The sequence below is a fragment of the Nannospalax galili genome, unplaced genomic scaffold, assembly GCF_000622305.1.
Source record: "Nannospalax galili isolate Female #2095 unplaced genomic scaffold, S.galili_v1.0 scaffold805, whole genome shotgun sequence".
In the NCBI taxonomy this organism is placed as follows: domain Eukaryota; kingdom Metazoa; phylum Chordata; class Mammalia; order Rodentia; family Spalacidae; genus Nannospalax; species Nannospalax galili.
In genome coordinates this window covers 215,651-228,150 of record NW_008353486.1, presented here as the reverse complement: position 1 = coordinate 228,150, position 12,500 = coordinate 215,651, and the positions used below count along the sequence as shown (strand labels likewise).

The 12,500-nt window shown below is 36.5% G+C and overlaps 1 protein-coding gene across 1 annotated transcript in view; it reads right to left on the bottom strand.

The window, feature by feature from the left end:
• Ehbp1 (EH domain binding protein 1) overlaps positions 1-12,500 on the bottom strand; it is a gene marked incomplete in the record, with an annotated part of 244,217 nt that overhangs the window by 38,436 nt on the left and 193,281 nt on the right. Inside the window, 4 exon segments of the mRNA XM_017802601.2 lie at positions 5,390-5,513; positions 8,145-8,251; positions 8,413-8,551; positions 10,812-10,936. Of these exon segments, the coding sequence (XP_017658090.1) occupies positions 5,390-5,513; positions 8,145-8,251; positions 8,413-8,551; positions 10,812-10,936 (495 nt within the window).

The window sequence follows — 12,500 nt, the reverse complement described above, 5'->3', positions numbered from 1 at the left end:
TTGAAAGAATGAGGAAGAAAGCAGAGAACATTGCCAGGTGGTGTCTGGGAGTCCTGTGCGAGAGCCATCACACTGGCTGTTCCCCCAAGACTTGTTTCTCTCAACTCAGTTTCCTATCTGAAAGATGTGATACTTAAATTTTCCAGTTTTGGCTGGGCATGGTGGTGCATACTTTCAAGTCCCTCATTCAGGAGGCAGAGGCAGGCAGATCTCTGTGAGTCTGAGGCTTGCCTGGTCTACATATTTATTAATTTCCAGGCCAGCTGGGGCGACACAGTAAGACTCTTTCTCTCAAAACAACCAACCAACCAATTACTAACATTGTCACAGGGCCACTATGAGAGACAAGGCAGTGTTTGCATACTGTTTTCCATAGAACTGGACATATAACTAGCATCTGATAAATACTAGCCATAGCCATCTCTAGGTGAAGAAAATGGGGAAAGATTCTGGAGATTTGAAAATGGTTATGAGTAACAACCTAGATGAATTTTACTTTTGTGTATATATGCCCAATACCCACCCCCCTTTCTGCTTGTTTTTTTGGCAGGGAGGGAGTGGGGGAACAAGATCTTTCTATGTGGTCCAGGTTGACCTGCAACTTGTGATCTTCTTGCCTTTGCCTCCGGAGTGCTGGGATTACAGGCAGGGGCCACCACATACGGTGTCCCTATCCTTTTTTAAAAACAGTTAATACTACATGTGGTTCTGCAAAGGATGAGATAAAGATAAACTCTGAAGGCCATGTAGAAAATATTTCTTTTAATACTTTTTTCTCCCTAAGTATGTTTAACATTTTGAAATAGCCAGTTTGGTTTTTGGAGTGAATGTTCTATGAAAAAACATGGAATCAGTACTTTTGGCCCAGGGACTTAAGAAGGCTGTCATGGATCCTCTCTAACAATGGACTCATATGCTTAGGAGTTATAAAGTTACAATATGTGATTCTATTGTAAATTCCTTCATGTGTTTAATTTTTATTCTCAAAATGTAAATGAAATATTAACACTTAAAATAAAACTCTACATCACTGGATTAAAACATTACAATTCTATAGTAAGAAAATCTAATGACAATGAAAGGAAAACCAATCAGGAATGGAAAAGAAATACCATTCACCACAGTAATACAATCTGCGGCATTATAGTGAAAGGATTTCTAACATTTCCATTATAAACTGCATTTCTGCAAGGGTTACAACATTGTTGAAAGATTCATTAGTGTAACACACAGTGTCAGTTTGGAATACATTTGCTATATGTTCCTAATTAATAAGTTTGGTAGAAAGCTAGATGGAGAGATAGATATTGACTCACATGATCACCTATCACTGATTCTGGATTAACAGCAATCCGATAAGGAACCACATGTATAAATCCTCAAACTTGCTTTGTCTCTGCCATGGATGCTTTCCCCATCGATAGCACCTCCTCGTCTCGTTGCAGGACTTACTCTCTCTTACATGCATTTCCTACTTTCTTGTTAGAGTTGCCTGTCAGCATGCCAGGAGAACATCCAGCAGTTTGGGCCACTATCCAACCTCCCCTCACCCCCACCCTGCTCCTCAAATAGTTGATCCTTAAAACCCAGGGCTGCTCAAGCGCTAGAAACTTGGGACTAAGATCTAGGATAAATATTACTAGTTAGCTACAACAGTGTTTCTTATGGAAAATGTATTCTGAGTTCTAAATCTCACAACTCATTTAAAATTCAATACAGGATTTCAGTATGATCCAGAAATTCCAATCCTAGGTGCATATTACAAAAGAATTGAAATAAGATTCAAGCAGATACACACATAAATGTCCACACTGATCAAAAAGTGGAAATAAGAACTATCTATCAATAGCTAGGTAAGCGAACATATGTGGTAGACTCATGAAAGAAGGTACTATTCAACCACAAAAAGGAATGGAGAACCAGCACATGCCATAACATAGGTAAAACCTTGAAGATGATGTGCTAAATTCATGGAAGAAATCAAATGCAAGAGAAGAAATATTGTTTAATTGCACTTACAAGAAATAGAGAATATATTCAGAAACAAAATAGAAATGGAGAGCTATTGTTTAACGAGTACAGAATTTCTATTCGGGGTGATGAAAAACTTCTTGAAGTATACAGGGGCCAACAATCACATAATACTGTGAATGTATTAAATATTATAGAACTGTCTGCTTTCAAATAGTTAATTTTAGATCACATGGATTTTAAAGCAGTAAATCTTTTGTATATATGCAGTATATACAAATATATAGAAAGAGGGGCTGGAGAGATGGCTCAGTGGTTAAGAACACTGGCTGTTCTTGCAGAAGACATGGGTTCGAATCCCAGCATCTACATGAGAGCTAACAACTGTCAGTAACTCCAGTTCCAGGGGATCCAACAGCCTCTTCTGTCCTCCATGGGAACGATACAGGTACACTTACCAACACGCAGGCAATATACGCATACACATAAAATAAAAATAATGATAAAATAAAAAAGAAAGAATATATAAAGAAGATTGTTCAGTAAAGAATAAATGGTGGATGCACAGTGTGATGGCACATGACTATGATTCTAGCACTTGAGAATCTGAGGCAGGCAGGATGATTGTGAGTTCCAGTCTGGCCTGGGCCATGTAGTAAGACTCTTTTTTTTTTTTTTAAAGGGTTGTTAAGAGCTAGAAAACCTAAAAAACCCAGGTTCAAGCCTTAACTATGCCTTTACTAATAAGGGGTGTGTGTATGTGTGTGCATGCGTGCAAGCACACACACGTGTGTGCAAGGCTTATGTGAGCATGCATGCCATGGCACGCATGTGGAGGTCAGAGGACAACTTTGTGGAGTCAGTTCTCACAGTCCTTCATGTGAGCTCCAGGGATCAAACTCAGATCATCAGATTTGTATGGTAAGCACTCTGACCTGCTGAACTATCTTGTCAGTGCAAAGGTTGTTTTAAGGCATTGTTTTTCCTATCTGAGTCTCAGTTTCAGCAGAAACAGAATAAACTGCTCAACACTGAGGTTCAGAAAGTACACTGAAATTTCTAACATACTATGAAAAAGTATCATTAAGATAAATGGAAAGTTGGAATGGGGGATGGAGAGATGGCTTAGCTATTAAGAGCACTGGTTGTTCTTGCAGAGGTCCCAGGTTCGAATCCCAGCACCCACATGGCAGTTAACTCCAGTTCTGGGGGATCCAACACCCTCTTCTGGCTTCTGTGGACACCAGGCACACACACATACAGTTAGGCAAAACACTCATACACATAAAATTTTAAAAAAAGTTGGGAAAGTACTAGAACCTCAAAAGGAAAATGACCATTTAATGCATTTGTTTCCTAACACACTATCCCTTGTTTCATATACTAACTAGCCAAGTAGTTTTTAGGTGAATCTTAAAATGTTCTTTGAGCTGGAAGAGGTCAGTTACGGTTCAAGGTAATTTTTGGAGCTTATCAAGTTGGGTCAATTTTAGTCTGAATCTGCAATAGCAAACCTCGCCAGGATCACATTCTGTTTGCGAATAAGGACATAATCCCCAGAGGACTTTCAAATAAAAAAATGATTCATAGCTGGAGGAGGCCATTTCCAAGCTCACTAGAGATATATGGAAGAGAGCTTGGGTCTCTTTTGTTTAGAACCCACAACAAATCAGCTCTATGTATGAAAGAAAGAAAAGAAACAGAACTTCTATCTTTTAAAATATTGGCATAAGCCTCCTATTTATAAAGGCTCCATATAGCAACATATAATTTCTCCATTATAATCAGGGACGGTGGTCTTCCATTTGTTAAAAAAACAAAGCAAAGCAGAAAAGTAATTTGTCCCTTTAAGATATTTAAAGGAAGTAACTCAAAATTATTAGAAAAATTGTACTATCACATATTTGCATATTTTATAGTTACCATAGTAATATTTTAAAGGAAAAGTACAAATATAAAACAATATATCAGTTTACAGATGCATGCTGACTCCACAAAACTATATATAGAGAAGGCTGGGTACACATGTGACTTGTCAGGGTACTGACACAGTCTAGCTGTTCTGGTATGTTAAGAAGGGTCATATAATACGGTTCTGGTGAGCTGAATTCTGGTCAGCTGAATCTGAAGATGGTGTGACCCTGAGTACTTGAAGCACCTCTGTATCCTTACTCTATATGAGATACTGAGGTAACTGCTTTTTCCAAAAGTTTTGTTTTGTTTTAAAATTTAAACCCTAGAATCATCTCTTCAAGCAAAGTCTTCTAAGAAGCCAACTACTTTAAGTAAACTAAACTCAGGGTCACCGTCTTTGAAGCAGAGTGAGGGATCCTGATGCTTTATGCTTTCAGCTCCCTTGTTGTCTTCATAGTCCTTTAGGTGCCTCTGAAACAGCTTTGGGATCCCGTAGAACTCAGTGTGAAGCCCACTGGACCAGAAGGAGCCTCAGGTCCCTTCCTTTTTGGATATTTTCTAATTTCACTAAAATATGCATTTTCAAATATCCTATATTTCTGGAAGTCTTATTATTAAGTATAGTTTGGAAAACAGACAAGAAAAAGTTCAAGAAAGAATCCCGATTCATGCTGCTCTTCTTTAAAATGGCCATAAAAGTAAATTAGCTAATTGAAGGAATAGATCTTTAACTCTAATTTTTGTCTTACAATGTAACTTATCTTTAATTTAGTATGAATGATTTGAACTTAATTCTCAATCTTACCCTTTTGTAGGAGCAGCACTTTAAAGACACTGAGTTTTTTTTTTCCAACAGCTTACTGTGCTCTTAGATCTATGCAATCACCACTGGCAATCAGCACTGAGTGCCAATCTACACTTTGGTTAGGGACTAACTTGCTGCTTTAACCTGTCTTTACAAACCTTGGTGTAGACTTTAATCCTTTCAAATGTAGCTATGACATAAAGTATTACAGACTTTTAAAAACCTGTTTTCTTGGAAAAAAAAAAAAAACTGTGGAGCATCAGTAACCAGATAGTATTCTCAAATTTCAGTGATCTAGTCCACGGAGCTGTCCCTATGCACAGTGCTCTGTTTCATGCAGTACATGGCTTTAGCTGGCCAAATCTTTTTTTTCCCAATGAATCAGTAGAACAGTAAAGATCTTACTTTTTTTTTAAGCAATGGCATATCAATGAGGCACAGATGTGTATTCCAACTCTGCATGGATGAGCACACTGTTCAATAGTGCTGGCTCACACGGTATCAGGGCGAGTTATCACTTCCCATGAAGGCACTCTTATCACCAGGGCCCAGAGAGGTGGCTGCAAATCACAGCCTTTTTATTTTCAAGGCAGTTTTGCTGAACATTCAGGCTTCAAAGATTCACACTTCCAAAACTCTATAAGAGTTTGTGAACGCTCAATTTGCCAAAACTGTTTACAGTGTAATTGGGCACCGTACCTGTGTCCATGAGATAGCGAAGGCGCCTCTCCACCAGCGCGGCACGGGTGTCAATTTGCTTTTGCTCATTCTCTAGTGCTGCCAATTCTCCTACAACATACTGACTGGTGTCTTTGAACCCTTTCTGTTAACAAGAACAAATAGGAAAGAGGAAAAATCACTTGTAGGTTCCATTTTTCTTTTCTACAAACACTTAGTAAAGCACTTACCCAGAGAAGCAAATACACCCTTAGTATCAAACCCTAGTACCAAAAGGTAACTCCCTCCCTGTAATTTAGAAATTTTTTGTATGTATCATGAACATCAAATAACTTCTGTAAACAGTAAACAGCCGTTTAGTATTAAATTTACATTTTTACAACCAGATTTGCCATATATAAAAAGTTAACACTGAGTTAAATTTTTTTTTTTTCCTTAGAATCAGGTTAGTAATTTAGGCATGAATGAGGAGGGAGGGAATTTTCCCTTTTGTGAGTATCAAAATGATTCTTTCATTCAAAAGTGCAATATACAAAAGTTGGGTTTTAATAAAAAGTTGATCCTTAAATTATCCATCAGAGAGAATCAGATTTGTTTTGTAGAAATACAAAACTAAAAGGACACTTTTTTTTCATTTTGTGGGAACTATATCATTTAAAATATATTTTTTTAAATGATAAGAAGAGGCCAGGTGTAGTGTACATGCCTGTAATTCCAGCACCAGAGGCAGAGGGGTGGGGGGGGGCAGAGAGACAGAGGCAGACAAACTGTCTTCAAGGCCAGCTTGGTCTATATAGTGAGTTCCAGGCTAGCTAGGGCTACACAGAGAGTTCCTGTCTCAAAAAAAAAACTACAAAGTTTGCAGTAACTCCAGATTTCCTTCTAAGTAGCTCCTGCACTTAAACATGCCACTGAGTTAGAGTATTACCAATCATTAGAGCTGTAAATTTCAACCTGACAGGTGGTTTCTACTTTGCTACTTAGGATTCAATTCAACAAGTTCTTTGATTTGGTTAATTTTCTCTTTAACCAAATTTGGATTTCAATTTGAAATTTTACTTTTCATGGTCATCCTATTTAAAGTTATCTTGGAAGCTTTATTTCAAATAAGTGCTACTATAAAGTACAAGTATAGTTTTAGTTTTTTTTCATATTAGAAATTTAAATTATTTGGGAAGGGTTCTCACTTACGGCACTGTCAAAAATGAATTAAGCACTGCTCTCTTTGGAATACTTTTGCCCCTTTTGACGTTTCTAGGACTAAGAGATCTAAGACGTCGAGAAATGTTGAAGAGTTGCGTAGTGGTCACTCTCATCACTACCACTGTCCTGGACCCCTCATAATAAATATGCTGAATTCTACTTACAACTTCTGAATTAGTAAGAAAATTTGTATTCACATGTGAAATCAGTTTACAATGATTACTTGTTAAATTGATTATGAGAGTTGACAAATTTAAAGTTTAAATATTCTAGGAAATCCTAAATCTGGTAATTTCTCAGTCATTGGCTACAATGCTACTATACCATTTAAAGATTCATACAAAACGGACATCCTTCCATTTCTCTCTATATATGAATATAAGCTACTGGTGAACATGAAATTCAGAACACTCTGATGAGTGCTTGTGAGACTACTCACCAGAGAGCAGAACGTTTCAAAAGGGGACTATTTTTCCTTCTGAGTCCCACCCAATGGGATAAAAAAAACATGGCTGTTTGCAAAGACAATACAAGAAAGAAAGTGGAAGTTGTAAGAAATACTAAACTTCCCTATATTCACTAATAGTTAAAAATAGAAGCAGATCTCACATATGGATTTATTAGTTTTTCAATGCTGAGGATCAATAATTAGATTTCTTTAATATGAGCATATACTACACATAAACAGTCTGTAACTTATTAAGTTATACCGAATACTTTATCAAGATACACAAGTGACATCTTTTGTTCCTAGACTCTTCTGGGCCTTTTAGGTGGACAACTTAAAACGGGAAGCTTTTAGGGTCCTAAAATGCCACTGGTAACTTCAAGCTGCACTTACATGGATTATTTTAACAGTAAAAAGTGAAAATATGCAGACAAACTGTAGATAATAAAAAAAGTAACATCATTACAGAAAGCTTTTCTTCTAGACAAAAATTCAAGTTAAACTTGTTCTCTGCTTCTGTCCCGCAGCTGTCCATCAAAAGCAGCTTTCTCCCTGCGGTCTATCAAATATTTCCCTCACAAATCAATTTTACACATGATCAGCCCATACCCCTACTGAGCTGAACCTCCCCGTTAATTAAGTGAAGAAATTACCATATATATTATATTAATGCAAACATCATTCAGCTAGTAATTCACGGCTGATCTGGATAATGGAAAGGTTGAACACCCATTAACCCAAGCCAACAAAATGGGTTGGCTGAGAAATTCTAGCAGGTCTCATGTGACTTTTCCCTCTAACTGCAGCTCTGCGGTATCTGCTATTGTAATAATTAAAATCCTCCCGGTAGATCAATACTGGAATCTCTTTATGGGAAGTGCCCTGATGGAAATGTCTCAAGGAAGCTGGGGCTGTGGAACTCTGAAAAATTCATTTTTTTTTATCTGACAATTATCACCACACTGCAGACTAATTCAACAGTGCACCCTTCTCACACTGCTTTGAATGCACTAGAGATTGACATCTTAAAAAACCTAACATCTCATTTTAACAAATAAAGGCACTATTTCCACATACAGTTTGGAATTATCAGCAATCATGAAACCACACAAAAAATTAATATACATTAAGTACTTCGTCTTCTGATGGCTTCCTCTGAGTCTCAGTTATCGCTGCCTTCTCCTCATTGCCTTTCTTTGCATCTTCCTGTATTGATCTCTGCCTTTTCATCTCTTAAAAAAGGGGAGAGACATGTAAAATCATTATAAAGCTTGATATTTATATATTGAAATGTGGATTTACATTATCAGCTTTAATATATTTAATATATGTACATATAAAGTTAAACACTGTTAAATCATGAGATGGGAAAAATGTTTCAAAGTGTTCCTACCTGGTCTATTCTCAACATACTGACTGAAAGACTGAAGTTGAGTTTTTCTGACTGTAGAATCCTTGCTGAACACAACAGGATTTCTACAACGCTCTGTTGCTTTTTGTAATCGCTCAGTCCGGAGATCTTCTAAGCCATTCTAAAAGCAAAAGAATACATGGTACAATAGTCCCCATCTTCTAAATATGAAATCATACATTAGGGAGGTAATTTTTACTAACTTGAGATAATGCTGACTTTTCTAAGAAACTATCTCCAAGATTTTAAAGCATTATAAATAGTTCAACAGCAAGTTCTATGGTCAGTCATCAAAAACTTTGGGATACAAGGCTTAAATCCTTGATAACATTGATATGTTAGATACTATGAGCTCTGTGTCTTCTGCTGGTGATAAGCATCATTCAAAAGCCACGTTGCCTCTGACTCCCCCTGTGATTCTGCCTCATCGGTGTGTACAGTCCTATGGACTGTAACACAAGGAGAAATAGTTTCTAATTTTATGCCCATTGGGACAAACTGCTAATGCTGGGTGAGGGCTAAAAGGTAGGATTATAATACTACCCCACTGAACTCCATTTCATCAGCTATAACTTTTTAAAGCCCGATTTGTAAGTAAGCCCTTTACAGCCAAGGAAACTACAATTATCTTTTCTGGAGCTTCCTATGTTAATACTGGTAACAAATTCAAATGGTTCTATCAACAAGAAATATCCCAGAAGACTGAACCACTGCAGTGTGTGGAAGCTGCAGATACCGAGGTGCTGTGTACCAAACAAATATTTCATTTTATACCTAATCTTTTATTATTTTTATTAAGTGTTTTGAAAGTAAATAGGGAAAGGCTAAGATGCATGACTAATAGCTAAGCCTGCTGAATGCTGAAACTGGTTATCAAAAGCTACCAAGACTTTGCCCTTCCTCTGAATTGAGACAATCAGTAATGAGGGAGCCCTCCAATGGCCTATTCTCTAGCCTCAAGGAGGCCTGGGATACAGAATCCTCAAGGGAAGGTAACAGTTTATCCTTTTCCACAAACACAGAATGCCTCATTTATAAATGTGTAAACTGCATTTTATTAAAAAAAATAAAAACCCAAATCAATGCTGCAAGCTTCCAGGGAACAGATGGGCTCTATATGTTCTTTATAAACACTGTTTTCAAAACCTCAACTAAAAGACTCATATAAAAGTGATCTGCTTACAGCATACCTTTTGTTGGAATAACTTTAAATTTTACTACGTTAAGAGCTTTTTGGAAAACAAAATCAATTTCATCTATGTGGATGATCAAAGCATAAAAATGAAAACAACTTTCATTTTTCAAAAGTTACCTGATGTATTTATCATGAACATCATCCTTATACCATCCTAGTAGGTTACAAATATTCTTGGCTTCAGTTTTTTAAGTATGAACTTTTACTATTATAATAATTATCCAATAGTCTAAAACTCTGGTCTTTACCAAAATAAACCAACATGGCTAAATATTTTTAGGGCTGGCAACATGTTAAAATATCAGTGTGATCAGCCAGCAAATCCCATCTTAAGAAACCTTTTTATGACTAGGAACTTCTGCCACTTTACAAATGTATTCCTCTAAACCCACTAATTCAGTTAGCCTTTTCAATCCATTGTATTATTCTTAGGCAAGCTTCATTCTGCATTAAATCCACTGTGGAAAGCTAAATTGAATTCAAAAAAAAAAAAAAAAAAAAAAACAAAAAAAAAACAAAAAACAAAACCCCAAACCCAGGCCTGATCCAGGCTTCCTTTTATTCAAAGATAGAGACCAAAAGTCTTCTGTTGATGCCACACACTTTCATCACCAATTTATAGAAACCGACAATATAAGGGAAAGCAATGAAAGTCATTGTTTTGGGACTTCAAAGCATCTCTGTGTCAGGGGAAGGAAATCCTTTCAGTCAGCAGGGCAATCCCCATAGTCCGCAGGTGGGTGAAAAGCTGTACAGGACTGAACGTCCTCTAAAGCTGGAGAAATACTAGTGATACAATGTGAGGAGAGGGAGCGGGCCGTGGGTGGTGATCACAGTCTCTAATAACAATAATAATATGCATATAAGGGGGCATTTTGGCTAAGATCTGATACAGCAGACAAGGTTCATAAAGGCACAGATTTCATGCAAGTATTTTTAATACTATATTCAATCGTATTACCATCTTCAGGTATGATGGATTCTTAGAAATAATATAAATTATAGCTCATCTGTGTGGGTCAAAAAGGTTAGGGTGACAGGAAACCACACTAGAATTCTTTCGGCAATATTTCTCTTAGCAAAATATACAAGTGTACAGGACTCAAAACTAATTTCTGTACACCATCTAAATTTACTTGATCTGAAATGAGGCTACTAAGCCAAATGTTAAACTGGTAAGATTTACCTTCATGTCTTGTTCTGAGCTCTCGGGTACAGCTTTCTGGGCAGCACTGGAAAGTGAAGTTGCCACCTGTGGCTGAGCTTCTAAGAGCTGCTTCAGCTTCAAGTCCACCAACTTACTATTTTGTTCTGTTAAACATGCAAATACCACAAATGACAAGGGAGATGCATTTAGATGTGCAGGCCAATTTTAGGCGACATCATCAACTATTATTCAATTTCAAAAGAGGGACATTAGAACTGGGAGACAACACATCAGACCAGAAACATACAGAACTCTTTAGATACATAGATACGTATTTCATTCTCAGAATTATTACTTTAAAAACTATAGTCATCATATCAAAAGTCAACTAAGATATGCTATAGGTAATATTCATTATGCTTACTTGAAAAGCTGAGCTTTATGTGATACATATATTTATATAAGCAGCTGCATAATAAACAACAAGCTAGACACTTAAGAGATTATTTTGTGTTATTTTTATTTTTTGAGATAGGATCTTCCCCCTGGAGCCCTGATTGGCCTGGAATTCACTATGTACACCAGGCTGGCCCTGAACTTGCAGTGATCCTCCTGCCTCTGCCTCCCAAGTACTGAGATTACAGGTGTGTACCACCATACCCCATACATTTGTTTTAAATTATTCTACCATTCACTTATTTTAGTATGCTAATTTATACATGAATACTATCTTAAAACATGTTTTTAAAATGATCCTGGTGGCATACATACTCACAAATCCAGTGTTTAAATGTGTACATATACACCCAGCATCAAAATGCTGTAAACTATCTACGTGGAAGAAATACAGTAAAGATTAGCTTTTGTAGTGTAGTAAACATAGACAGAAATGTAAAATAGCTAAAATATAACTCTTAAAATGATTTCAAAGTATTTTAGCAAGTACATCAATCTCTAGTAGTACAAATAGCTCAGAAATATGTAGGAACCACAAAGTTATTTCTACTTAAATTTCACATAAAGCAATTTTTAATAAAATGGTTGTAAAAGACATGCCAACTGTTTGGTGAGTGGTATTTTTCAGAAAGATTAATAACTTTCTAATTATAATACTCTTAATAAATGTCATTATCATTACTTTCATGCAAATTGGTCAGTGTATATTGCCAGGCTTCTTTTTTAACCAATATCAGATGAACTATGGTCAAATCAAGATAAAGATTGAACAATTTATTATTAAAACATTATGACTTTTATATACATATTGAAAAGGAATTTTGGAGAAAATAAAGCAGGATAAAAATCATAATATCTCTGTGTGCTTCTAGACTCCAGTTTGCATTCCTATTTTTTACTGCCATAAAATAAACCACAGCTATGGACTGGGAAGCCCCTGTCTGCACACACCAGTACTTTCTGGCATTCTGAAGCATTGTAAACAATGTTAGATGCAGGGCAAGTTGAGGCATGCTTGTAATCCCAGCAGTTGGGAGGCTGAGTCAGGAGGATTACAAATTTCAGGTTAAACCAGGCTACACAATGAGTTCCAGACCAGTCTGAGCTAAAGCCTGAGATTCTTATCTCAAAGAAAACAAAACCAAACAACATACCCCCAACATTAAATTTCAAAAGAAGAACATTAATACCAAATGGGAGGCAGAAACACACTCTCCTTTTATGGCATAAGGTAGGAGAGAATTTTTTTAATTTTTATCATTGATTTATTTT